This window comes from Martes martes (genome assembly GCF_963455335.1).
Source record: "Martes martes genome assembly, chromosome: 11".
In the NCBI taxonomy this organism is placed as follows: Eukaryota; Metazoa; Chordata; class Mammalia; order Carnivora; family Mustelidae; genus Martes; species Martes martes.
This window is the reverse complement of record NC_137899.1, coordinates 19467401-19481176: the sequence shown is the minus strand read 5'-3', so window position 1 is coordinate 19481176 and position 13776 is coordinate 19467401. Positions and strand designations below refer to the sequence as shown.

Sequence of the window (13776 nt, the reverse complement as noted above, 5' to 3'; positions counted from 1 at the left end):
GCCAAATGGAGTGTTTTCCTAGAGTTCTGTCCACACGCGGTTGTGAAAACACAAGGAACAAAATTACGGAGAAGTGATTTTCTCTTTAAACATAATAATTTTCACTCACGAATAGCTTAAAATGTGGTTGGATACGTTACTGAGGATTACTTTTGCTTTCTTGTTTTAAAACCACTGGTGATGTAGATCTTATATATGACGCATGGCTTTAAGCGACTTTGAAAATCATAAGTCTTGTGTCATGAAAGACACACACAAAAAGCATTTTGCCTGTGGTTTCTAGAGCGAATGCAGCATCTTCTCAAGAACACATGGGGCGACAGAACGGAAGTAACACAGACGGATGAATCATAGAATGAGCCTGTGCCACGCGCCCTTCTTTAATTTGGGGAAGCAGGGATTATTCTCCATCTCGTGAGTTAGTGTGAATATTCTTGCATCTTACATGAACAGTATCTTTATTTTAGAAACTTCAATCACTTGTCGCATAGTATGATACTGTTCAAAGAACAAAAATTAGGCAGGCAGGCAGATTTGGTGCGGTTACAGTGAGATACGTGCTTTGAACAATTTCTCATTTATTTAAGTATAATAATCTTTACGTCAGTCCTCTAAACAGACTGGCAGGGTTGTGCCCCATTATAGTCCCTTGTGACATAAAAAATTGTGACTCTATCAAGGAGTCATTCTAGCTTCAAAAGCATCTTGAAAATTATCCTAACTCCAAGAGAAAGTTCACATGGATAAAGGACGTGAAAAATTGAATTACTGAAATAATGTAAGTGAAGAATCATTTCTATCTCTGTTTTTGTAATGGTTTTAGTCTATGCCGTGATTAGAAGGTGATCAGCCCGATTCTGTAATCTATTTGATATAAGAGCCAAAGACAATTAAAAACCCCAAGTCCCAACCCAACTGGGCCCCACAGAAAGACATTCATGGTCCTATCCATAACCCAACTCCACTAGGCCCCTGCCTCCAGCTGGGGCTCTCTCAAACACATCCCCTGAACTCACAAAACCCGAGTTCCCCCGGCACCAACTCAAACCTTCTATGCTCCACTGAAGCATTGGATGACTCCACTCAAAGAAGCTCTGAGAACATTTACAATTTCTTTCCTCCACTCTTCTCTGTCTATGGGAACTTTGCAAAAACAACAAATTTGAATATTTTGAGGAACCGGAAGTCGCTTAACATTTTAAACAAGAAAAAATCTTCATATGCTAAAGACAAAATCTAGACTGCTTAGGTTTATCTTTTTAGATGGTTATAAATCTAGCCATGCCAGATAAATCAACTGAAATGAAAACGACATGAAAACATCCTCAAAGAAAAACTGACTGGATATAGAAATTGCACATTAATTGTAGACATTCCCATTGCATTAAATCTTCTTTTTAATGCAAAGGAAACTTCTTTCTCTGCACTTTGCCTTAGATATTATTGTTTCTCTAATGATCTTTATAAAAAGAATTGTTCTACATTAAATAGTTTAAGTGAGCTATGGAAAGAATTGTTTTTTGAGGCTCACAAGATGAATCTTTTGGTAAACTTAAATGCTTTCATTTTTTTTTTTAAGATTTTATTTATTTGACAGAGAGAGGAGTATGAGTGGGGGAGGGTCAGAGGGAGAAGCAGACTCCCCGCTGAGCAGGGAGCCTGCCATAGGGTTCAATCACTGCAATCATGACCTGACCCGGCTGCAGACACTTAAAGACTGAGCCACGCAGGCGCCCCACTTAAATGCTTTCAAGTTTGTCCAAGTCATAGATACAACCTCTCCCGAGTATTCACTTTCCTAAAGGAATAGTTACTTCTAAAAATATTTATTTGCATGATAAAGGCCTGAACAGAAAGTTGGGCAACATTCAACATGTTGTCTCAAACATTCATTGGCCACCCAGTTTATTCCGTGCAGAGCGTGCTGCACTGGGGAGGGGCCGCGGGTTTTCATCAACCCCTGAAAATTAAAGCTGCCCCACCTCCTGGTGGGCGTGCACAGGGTATACACTGGTGCCAGACTAGGGAATGCATTAAACATGGAGACGTAATGGATGCTCCCTCCAAGTGTTATTGTTCTGCAATTTCTGATAAAATTCTGTTGGGTAGTACAGGTATAATGACTAGTCAGTTTGATTGTTGCTACCTCAAAGTCCAATTTGAACAGACTGTTCTTCCTTCCTACTTGTACCGACAAACACAATTTTGGCTGCCTTACTCTTGTTTATATGTTGTGGGTATAGAGCAGTTTTAAGTACCATGACATGAAAATAACATATGCAACAGAACATAGTACGCCCTTGTTTTGAATAAAAGGAACAAAAGAGACTTCCAGTGATGTATAAAACATACAGTTTGATGGTTCAGTTCACTAGAATTTTTTTAGATAAACAGGATTCATTTAATTGGATCAAGTTATTTTTCAGAATGACCCACAGTAAAGTCTTAAAAATATTCTTACTCTTTTAAAATGCAGCCCCCAAATTAACAACCAGGCAATGAAATTTCTTCTTACTGCCAGCCACATCGTATTCAAGATAAAAGTTCACGGGCTCTGGCCCCTCCGACTCCCAGCTGACACCGGCCCTGGTCTCCGCTGCTGTGGTAGTAAGTTTCCCGATCCCGGGATTTACGGCTTAAGATAAACACACGACAGAGGAATAAAACAAACAAGCAATCGATCTGCAGCGTCCAACACACGAATATAAACTAAGAGGAAGTCCTCTGAGATTGTGCAAATAAAACTGAATTAGATTTATTGCCGAAATTTAGGGCTCACTCGTATTTCACTTCCGTGCCAGAAAGAGTCGTCATTTATAAAAGCAGTGATAGGATGTGAATGAATAATCAGGAATAATGATGTACAATGTCCAGATCAATGAGTTCTGTGCTATGGGTCCCAAATGATGTAAACTGTTGTCCATTAGATACAGTCCCAGGAATCCTGAGCCCTCACTTACTGATGTGGGGCAGGGAGGGGAGTGGCTGAGCAATGCTGGGGGCAGAGATAGCAGAATCTTCCTGCAAGGTCAACCCCAATACTAGGCAGCTGTTTCTTAGTTCTACTGATCAGCCCAGGGTGGGTCTTTAAAGACTTTGTGTTATGCTACTTGAACAGTGGCTTCTGACCTGTTGTGAGTCACAGACTTCTCTAAGAGCCTGCCCGTGGGGAGTTCAGGAACTCCTGGGGAGGAACACCTGCTTTTGAGACTGTTGGATGGTTAGAACACACTGGAAGAGAAGCTGCAAAAAGACCTGTCAAACATGCTTATCAGAAACTCGAAAAGAAGAAATCAAAGAAGTGTGACACACCCCAGAGAGTCAGATGATCTTACCTAAGTGTTTATTACATGTCACATTCTGGAAAATCGTAGTACAACCTAAATGGCTTCTTTAAACACCAAATTATGGACATGATGGGACACCCTATGCCTACTACTGAGTAAAGGTGACACCTATAGCCAATAAAGGACATTACTTGGCTCTCTGAGGCTGACCATTCTCTCAACCTTCTCACAACGGTTTCAACTAAAAATGACCTATTTACGGATACATTAACTTGGGTAGTCACAAAAACAAGATCAGTGTATTATCCCAGAGAAAATGTCCTCAGATAGTAAATCAGGTGTCCAAGGGCTGACTTAGACTCTAAGATTAAATTCCCAATTATGTTATAGAATTTGGAAGCTAAAGGTCTCTCCTGGAATTAACTTAATGAAATAGAATTTCTTAGGATCAGAAAGAGAGATATAGACGGTCCCTGACTTAACGATCATTTGACTTTGGATTTTTTTACTTTATAATGATGTGAAAGCAGGAAGTGTTCAGTAGAAACCACACTGTGAAATCTGATCTCTTCTGGGGCTAGTGGATTTGTGGGATGAGACTCTCACGATGCTGGATGGGGAGCCAGCCACTGCTCTCCCCTCAGCCCTATGATCACAAGAACAAACAACCTGCACGCTCACAACCATCCTGTACCCACACAACCATTCTGTTTGCACTTTCAGTGCAGTATTCAATGAATTACATGGGACAATTAACATTTCCTCATCAAATAGGCTTTGTGTTAGATGATTTTGCCCAACTGTAGGCTAATGTAAGTGTTCTGAGGAAGGTTGTAAGGTAGGCTGGGCTAATAAGCCAGTTTCGGTAAGTTAGATGCACTGAATGCATTTACTACTTCGAGTATTTTTGACTAATATGGGTTTATGGGGATGTAACCCTATCATAGGTTGAGTAAGTTCTGGGCACCTGGGTGGCTCAGTTAGGCATCTGCCTTCGGCTCAGGTCATGATTCTTGGATAGAGCCCCACATCGGGCTCCCTGCTCAGTGGGGAGTCTGCTTCTCCCTCTCCCTCTGCTGCTCCCCCTGATCATGCTCGCTTGCTCTCTCAAATAAATTCTTAAAAAAAGTAAGATGAGTGAGTTCTAGTAAAGAAATGAAATAATGCACTTGACCTCTGAGATATAATTCACCATCCTATGTGTACAGGTACCCCCCTGTGCGAAGGGTGGGAAACAGCAGAGAGCGAAGCTGGTTGTGGAATTATGTAGGGTCCTTTTCTGTGGACCTATTTGATTTTATTGTCTGAGGTTTTCCTCTTAAAGGAGTACATAATAAGAGGAATATGATCAGTCAACAGAGACAGTAAATACAAACACATAAGTAAAACATCAGTGGTAAAGATCCCAGGCAAAACATTCATTTTCTTTTAAGAAATTCTGGAATCACAAAGCTGAGGAATTTGTATTGATGGGAGATGTCAAGGCAGAAGCACAGTGAGATGCTTCCAACAGAAGAGCATTTAGCTTATTCTTAAAGCCAGCCAGAGAAGATACCGTACTTTTATCATGGAGAATTCCAGTGTTCCTTGTTTTACCCTCCACTCATCCACTTTCTGGACGTGCCAGCCCAGAGACTATGAGTGTCATTTCTCATTGGGGCTTTCTGCAAAAGCTGCCTCTCATCTCTCTCCTTACCCTAAGTCTTTCTTTGTAGATCCCGTCCGTGTAGCCACCTGCATTTTAGCTTCCTGAACTAAGTATGTGATCCTATATCTCCATGTTTGAATCATGGATGGCTCACCTCTGCCCACAGGTAAACACTCTTTCCTTAGCAAGACATTCGTGGTCCTTAATGATCATTCACATCTGGCTTCATCTTCCTCTTTGGTCACATCTCTGGGGAAAACTGAAACATCCTGTGGATTTTCATAGCCCATGCCTTTGCTTATGCCTCCTACCAAGAATTTAGGCACCTCAGTCCTCTGACTCATCTGTCCAAATATATCTATCAAGGGCCAGTTCAGTATTACTATTTTCGTGAAATTTTTCCTGATCCTTTTGGGCAAAACAAAGAGTTCACTCCTCTATACTTAGATAAAATATTGTTCAAATTACCAGTTTAGCATCTAGTTTTACCCTTCTTTTTATTTATGTATTTGAGAGAGAGCAAGAGAGGGTGAGTGGGAGGAGGGGCAGAGCAAGATCAGCGAGCCTGACATGGGTCTCGATCCCACAACCCATGAGATCACAACTTGAGCCGAAACCAAGACTTGATTTCTCAACCAACTGAGCCATCCAGGTGCCCCTATTTTTACTCTTTATTTTATTCTTTATTTTTAATGTGTTGGTCTCAGCGGTCCCATTTTAAGCAAGGTCTGTCTTACTGTCTTGGTACACAGTGCCTTAACGAAGGCTGGTGCATTTTATGGGGTAGATAGACATTAGCTGTTGAACTGATGGAATTCATTATAGTCATTTTGTTGCTGTTGTTCCAGTCAAACTTAAAACTTGATTTTTGTTTACACCTTCTTCAGCTGTTCCTTGTTTCTTGACTGCATCTGTAGTGGTGGGACAACTCTGGTGTGGTAATTACACCATGGAGACGGTTCTTCACCAGCCCCTTGGTGCCCAGCTCTGCTCTGCCCTTGACCTGTTAGTCTCTCCCCATTCCTGTACCCCAACTGGTCACCTCCCAAGAGTGTTCTGATGGCTGGTACCAAGTAAAGGCTTGGGTAAAGCAGTGTCCATCCATCAGCAACACTGGCCCAGAACGCAAATCCATTGGCTATGTGTTTTCAGATCATTTCTATAGATGCCTTCACAGGTTGATTCTCTAGAATCCCAGACGCTGAAATTATTTAAAGGGACACAAAAATTGCGCAGATGCCCCTAAACAACTACGATTCCTACACAGACACTGAAGGCTTTACCCGAACGAGGACATGGATCCAGATAAGTGATTCCTAAGGATCTCAGGAGTGTGTCCATGCCCAACTGAGGCGTGGCAAGGGAGGGGGTGAGTATGGCCCAGGACAGCCACCGGATTGTTCTGGATTCTACTTAGCGGTTTAAATGCTCCTTTTACAATTCCATATTTGTAAGTTTGGGTTTCATTAACATTTCTTAAAATCTGTAAGAAAATTAAAAAAAAAATGTACACTCGGATGCATCTCTTTCCCCCTCCGATCAGAGGTGAACTGAAGCCACGAGGGGCCGATGTACCCAGAGCTGAGGATATCACACCTGTTTTTTCTCAGCGAGCCATCTCGGATTCTTTCATCCTCTTACAAAGAAAAAGTGAAAAATCATAAAAATGGAAAAATTTAGCAGGATCATAGAGAACGTTCCTTTTTCTCCTCTCTCAGGGAGTATCTATAAACTTCATGGAGAAGAAAAAGAAAGAGAACAGAAATCATTCTGTGCTCCAAAAAAGAGATACTTTTAAGGAAAGAAAACCCAGGAAAACAAATTATTTCTTGAGCAGTAAAAAAGTCTTCAGGCATTTGCCCTCACTTTATACAAGCGATGTTCAACGGCTAGTGCACTATTAAAAGAAGCAATGTAGAAAATAAGGTTAGGGTCAGGTTTTTAAAAACCACTTAAACCCTATTTCTCTTCTTATCTGAGATGCCCGAATTCAGCGTCAGGGGCTTCGTGAACCTTCCGACAGTCCATTTTTGCTTATCTCTTCCTCATAAGTAACTCGCAATCCAATTTAGTAACATTAAATGGTACAACCTAAACTATTTTAATAAGGATTTCTCTTAATTGGTTTTAATTCATTAACATCAGTGGGTAATTTTTTTTTTTTTCCCGGTGAATGCATGCCATCTTCTAAGGCGGCGAGTCAGTGGGAAACGCAGGCTCCCTCACGGACCGCCCTCTTACAGCACAATGAATGGGGGCTACTGACTCCGGGCGGAGCCCGGGGGCACGTCCACGGCTTGGGGAAGGAGGCTAGGCTTTCTGTGGAATGCTTCAGTGAAAGGTTACCAGGGGAACAGAGCAGGGAATTATTGTAACACAACCAAGGACTTTAATTGAGATCTAATTAAGCCAGGCAAGGCGCACACATGGAAAGGGGAGGCATCGATCTTTCTACAACACTGTGGAAATTGGGAATTTCCACAGCCTCGTTCTCTCAAGTTAAATGCACACAGATCACATTATTAAGATTATTGAACGTGGCTATCGTTCTTCAAAATCTAGCTGACCTACAGCTTATCATTTACCAAAGCTATGAATATAAGCAGATTTCTTTAAAAAAATTAATAAATAAATAAAGATCTGAATTAGACCTCCCCGCACAATATCTGAGGAATTTCGGGCAAGGCACTTCTTTCTCTTGGTTTTCTTCTTCATGCCTGTTTGTACCCTGTCTGTCAAAGTCCAAGACCACCCCTGGCCAGGGGCGCTCCACAGGGAGACAGTGCCCTGTGCCGTGTCTCACAGCTCTTGAAAAAGCTAACAGATCAACCAATAGCCAAGGGCCAAAGATGGAGGGAGATCTTGGGGACTGCCACAGGGGAAGACCTATCCCAGGGGATTCAAGCACTGCTCTCCCAACACACCTTCCTCACCCAGCGAGCTGAGAAAAACAAAGGAGAACAAACGTACTACTCCACTATGCCCCAAGGAAAGAGACGGGTGCCCTCATGGTGAAGACAGGATGGATTCACACAACTAGGTAGAACATGTAGGCTGGCAGCAAGGCTTGGTGGGAGGGATCCTGGGGGCGCAGACTGTGGGTCCCAGGCCAGTTAGAGGGCATCACTAAGCCGAAACGCCCAACGGACGGTGTGGTGTTGCGTCAGCAAAGAGGACACTGTGTCTACAAGGAGCAGGGCTCAATCAGACGAGAACGGAGCGCTAGGCTGATCCTAGTTCTTACAGGTTGTTTGCAGCACGGGACGCATATTTCTGAACCCTGAGCACGTGGTGTGGCCAGAGAGAGGATCTGTGACGATCCACGGTTTGGGTCCTGTCTGATCCAGCCCCAATCCCGTCATTAAAAGCGAAGATGGGGGTCTGCACTGGGGCTGGGTCTTGTGAAGAAGGGTTAGCAGAATTCAGTGTGTGGCTTTCTCCTTGTGGAAAAGACTAGATGTGAATTTTCGAGCCAAGATCTACCAAGATCTTCCCTTCCGTTTGGTGTTTGAAAGCTCATTTTGTATCTTTTTTTTAACCCATGCTGCACTTCGCCATGTTTAACATTGCAAATTTCACACATGTATAAAGTCATGCAGATGAATGATTTTACCTTTGCCTGCACCTACATCAGGTGGAGGAATACCAGCTTTAATGAAGGGAAACAGAAATAGGACACTATATAGTTAGATGTAACACACCCATGAGCATGTAAAGCGATATAAAAACACTTATTAAAATGCCAAAGCATGCAAGAAGAATGAAGGGACAGGTACGGGGACCGAGATACGCTGGTGTCCCCAAGCTTACTCAGCAACCAAATCCACACATGCCTTAAGGTGCATTATTCATATTTTCCTCTTATGGAACAAGGCTTAGGGTATGTCAAACCCATTTTTGGGTAGAAATGTCAATTCCTCATGCTAGGGAAAATAACCAAACACATACCCTCAAGTAATTCTACGATTTGGCGACATGCAAAATCAGAAAATCTTCTATAAAATTTCTGGACATTTTCACTGAACCAAAATTCTTTTCAAAATAATTTTTTTCAAGTTGGAAAGGAAGTATTAATTCCTTTTCTTGGTACTCTGATGGGACTGTTTTGCTTTCCCGGTACCAGGCAGCATACCAAAATACAAAGTCCCGTGTTCAAACACAAAGTGAATGCACTATTTTGTAACGGTTTCGTATTCCTCGCTAGAAATCCTCAGCCAGTGTGTGGCCTAGCAAACTATCTTCTGGTGACCTAAGACCAGAACCAGAATGACATCTATCTATTTGCATATGGATGTGCGTGGATGTGTGCATGTGCTTGACTCTCTCGATGTCAGGATGGAGTTTACAAACAAGTGTTTGCATCAGTTGGGTAAGATGCATCCTCCACGGGAAGAAGGAAAGAGAAGGCGTACACTCGGGGGGAGGACTCGGGTCTCGCGACACTTAGAGTTACGTGAATTTTATACATACCCATCTTACCTTCGTCCACGTTTGTCACTGCCTCCTCTGTTATTTGACTTCCTGATCCTGCTGCCGTTTGTGCATAGAAATAAAACTTATACCGCGTGCTGAAATTTAAATTTTTTAAAATCCAGCGTGTCTTGTTGGCAGGAATTTTCAGATCCACCAGTGGTCCCAGCTCGTGGGTGCTGTTAACTGACAACAAGAAGTAAAAGAGAAGTGCATCCCTCATTAATTGCTATAGGAACACTATTTTTTAAAAAATTTATTTGATAGAGATCACAAGTAGGCAGAGAGGCAGGCAGAGAGAGAGGGTAGGAAGCAGGCTCCCCTCCGAGCAGAGAGCCCGGTGAGGGACTCGATCCCAGGACCCTGAGAGCACGACCCGAGCTGAAAGCAGCGGCTTAACCCACTGAGCCACCTGGGCGCCCCTTCTATAGGAATACTATTATAAATGAATGTGTCAAGCAAAAAGGTAGAACTTGGATTACATTCCCTGTATAATCCTCTTCACTCCTTGCCTAACGTAACTGTCATTAGCCGTTTACAACTCCGACACGATCGCAAACAGGGGGAAATAGATTCCCCACCCGTTTATAAGCGAGGGGCATTTTATGGCTGAATTCCAATAGCATTCCTTTTCTCTGTGTTTTGGCAGGTGGTGTCAGGTACTGATAATCCCAAACCTTGTCCTCAGAGGCCTTGTGCCAAAGGAACCTCTTCCTTTCCTTCCTTCCTTCCCACTTTCCTCCCTCCCTTCCTTTCTTTTTACCATTTTCCAGTTACAGATAACTAATGCCTACCTAATCTAACAACAGCATCCACCCCACGCTCAAAGGTCTGTAGGATTCTACAGCTGCTTGATTTTCAACAGCATGTATGTCTTTAGAAAATCTGATGTGAAGTTCCTTCTAGAAACATCACGTGAAGGTATATGCATATATTCTACAATGCTAAAGAAATAACCAGTTTGTCTTTTAAGAAAACAGCTACGTTTCTTTCTTTTGAAACCATACTTCCCCCTCTCCTTCTCCCAATAACTTACTGGGCTGATATTTTAAGGTGTATTCAGTCAAAATGCCATTCGGGCGGCTCGGTGGGTCCCATTCCAGAGTGAGGGAGTCTAGTGTCGGGTTAACAATCTTCAAAGAGGACGGAGCACTGGGGACTTAGAGTGAGAACACAGAGTCAACAAAAGGGTTTTTGGGTGTTTCAAAATGTACTCAGGGGACGCGCTGCAACACGCTCGCCTCAGTCATCGAGGTTTTCTGTCACTCACTCTCGCTCCCGATTCAGCCAACACTCACTCCACCACCGGAAACCCACGGCGGGAACCCATCCGGCTATTCTCTTCCTCTTTTTTCTCATCATTTCCATTTAGACTCATTCAAGTCATCCTCCAAAATACATAAAGACTTTGCCTTTAGATGGATCCAAACCGGTATTTTTAAAGGAGATGGTACTTGTTTCGTGAATGGTGTCTTAATAAAAGCAAACTGGTGACTAAATGAATCTATTCTAACCAGACCTTTGAGTAGACACAGCTGTGTTCTGGGCTATTAAGAACTGTTTTCTCCGACAAACCAGGTGTCTCTGAACAGCCAGAACGCCTTGCCTGCTGGGCTCTGGGCATGAGCCAGCCTGCCCAGGTGCAGAGTGGTTCTTATCCAGAGAGCTGACAGACGCCCAGAATCTCGCGGCGATGGACAAAAGCCGGGCGCTGGCAGACGGCTCCCCATCCCCCTTGGCTCTGGGGACGACCCGCAGGGTGTCAGGTTCTCTATGGCAAAGGCTGGCAGATGACCAGAGGACATGTGCCGGGTCTTCTTTTATCTACTTCCTCATGAGGGTGATGGATGGAGGCAGCTCTCCCTCACGCTCCTCTATGCACCCACCATATTCCCTAGGTCCCTTAATGGCACCCCTGTCTCTCCCGTCACCTTAGCCAGAAACCAAGGAGTCAACCCGAACTTCCCCCTGTGCCTCATTTCTTCCATCTCCCGGGACACTACATCCTGTCAGTTCTACCTCGTATGTCTCAACCACATCCATTCCCTACTCTCTTCTCTACCACTTCCCCACTTCAGGCCCTTGGTGGCCTTTGCCTGGGCCTAGAAGAGTCCTAGCACATAGTTCTCAGGTTCACCAAGCCCCTCATCTCAGAATCTGATGACAGCCAAAAACCCTCTGCAGAGAAATAAACACATACTGTATATAAGGTTGGGGGTCTGTGGAGCTCCTTAAACCCATTGACCCCTCCCAGGAGACTACAGTCTTCAGGTGAAGAGCCTCTGGCTTACACGTTAATGTCCATAGCATGTAAGACCATCCATGGTATGGGTCCTCCTTCGCGGACCTTCCTCTCTTTGCTCACCGTTCCTGGCTGCACAACTTCCAGTCCCCTGAAGGAGCCATGCTGCTTCATACCATTGTGACTGGTGGACCTCTTTTCTTCTTTATCCCTTAACTCACTGGTCATCTCTACCATGACACCTTCCCTGAACCATCTCAAGGAGCCGTGTGAGGTCTCACTAAGAAAGCCTCGAGAGGAAAAGGTCTTTAACCTCTGAAGGAGCAATGGCCCGAGGACAAGCGATTGTCATAGGACGGGAGCTGGGATGCAGGATGACCCTCAGAGAATGTTGGTCAGGTGCCAACATCGTGAGCCCTTCAAAGGAGCCAGGACCCATTTTGCTGTGAACTACTTGTATCAAAAAGACCTAAGGAATCCACAGAAGTTATGTGGCTCATTTTAAATTATGAGCTTGAAGCAAAATTCAAATGAGGGAATCCTTGCCTTTCTTACTCCGCTGTCCCTCTCTCCCTCATCTGCTAGGCTCCCGCGTCCCTGTGCCCAAACTCCTCGTGCCCTACCCCTGCATCCATGGATATTTGATCCTCCCTCCCCCTCCCCTTGCAATGGCCCCTTCTTGCAAAGCTTTTCCTTCTCTTCCCAACCCATTTTGTCAAGACTTCCAACCTTCTACCTCAGCCCAACTTCAGCAGCAATGATGAAGGTGCACCGGGAAAGAAGTCAGCTACGACGGACAGGCTTACTTGTCTTCCCAGTGCTTTTCTTAGGTTAGCACATCAGTGCTCATGCTTTTCAGATGAAGGAACCGAGGCTTAGAGAAGTTGCAGAACTCCCTTCAGGTCAGAAAGTTAATGACCCAAACAAACATCGAAGTAGCAAGGTTTGGGGCCATCTGACTGAGTGTGTAGAAAAACTTTAAGTCAGGAGAGGGGAGCTCGGGGCAGCGTTTTGTTTTGTGAAGCCTCCCACGTACCCTCGGGCCACATATGAGCTGAACTACACCAGCTTTGTGGGGCTCCTTCTGTCAGGCAAAGCCTCTCAGGAGGCGCCGAATGTCCTAGGATCTCAGAGTCACGTCGGCCCCCTACCTCCTTCTGGAGTATTAAAGACTCTGTCGGGGCTAGCCGGGCCCTCCCCTTTCCCGTTGACCACGCGGACGTTCAGCGTGTAGTGGCTGAAGGGCTCCAGGCCAGGCAGCATGCCGTGAGTCTTGCTTCCCTGGAAAGTGAGGATCTTTTTCTCAAGATGGCGTCTGTTTCTCTTAGACGAACTCTGTGCCTTCCAGTAGTAAATCTGAGAGGGCAGGGGCAAATGTCAGCATGGATAAGGGAGCAAACGAGATTCTCCCCGCTCACGAAATTCAAGGCTTATGCTGTGTCCTAGGAAAGGTCCCTGGTGCATGTTAGAAGAAGATTCCTGGCAAAACTGAGAGATACTGATTATGAGGCGAGACAGTAGAAACCCAAACCTCCTGAAGGAGATGGAACTGAGAACATGTGAGGTAGCTGGGCTGTAGACTACTGGGTTGGAGGAGTGTGAGGGAAGTAAATGGAACAGGATGACACCCATACAGATCTCTCTAGAACATACGGGAAGGGAAGATGATGGGAGGCTTGAAGTGTCTCTCTTGTATCAAGTATTCTAAAAACAAAATTACTGGCCGGTATTTACATACTTCTCCAGAGCTAATACGGTGTCACGTGCAATAGATCATTTAATTTAATCCTAAAAGCCACGGTGAAGCTTTTATTATTATTATGCTTTTAGCACAGATGAACCCCAGGACCACCGAGTGGCTTGCCCCCAGTCACTGGAATCCAAAGCCGCCGTGGATCCTCCACTCCAAGTCCTAGGGCTTTCTCACTAAGCCAAACTGCATCACTTTGTTAAAAATCCTTTTTTTTTTTTTTTTTTTTGGTATTAAATGGCAGGCACAGGTTTTGGAAAAATGGGTAAGCGAAGGGTTGATTAACATTGGCCAAAAATCCAGAACTGCTGCTTAATAAGTCCTCTTAAATTCTTCTTAGAATTTTAAAGAGAAGTCAACATATATACAGAATCCAGCA

The 13776-nt window shown here is 44.1% G+C and overlaps 1 protein-coding gene across 1 annotated transcript in view; it reads right to left on the bottom strand.

Moving 5' to 3' along the window:
* The window catches only part of NRCAM (neuronal cell adhesion molecule), a gene marked incomplete at its 5' end in the record, with an annotated part of 72910 nt that overhangs the window by 15924 nt on the left and 43210 nt on the right, over positions 1-13776 (bottom strand). The window contains 5 exons of the mRNA XM_080818182.1: positions 2516-2635; positions 8549-8584; positions 9415-9591; positions 10442-10564; positions 12799-13003. Of these exons, the coding sequence (XP_080674308.1) occupies positions 2516-2635; positions 8549-8584; positions 9415-9591; positions 10442-10564; positions 12799-13003 (661 nt within the window). The remainder of the gene's footprint in view (positions 1-2515; positions 2636-8548; positions 8585-9414; positions 9592-10441; positions 10565-12798; positions 13004-13776) is intronic.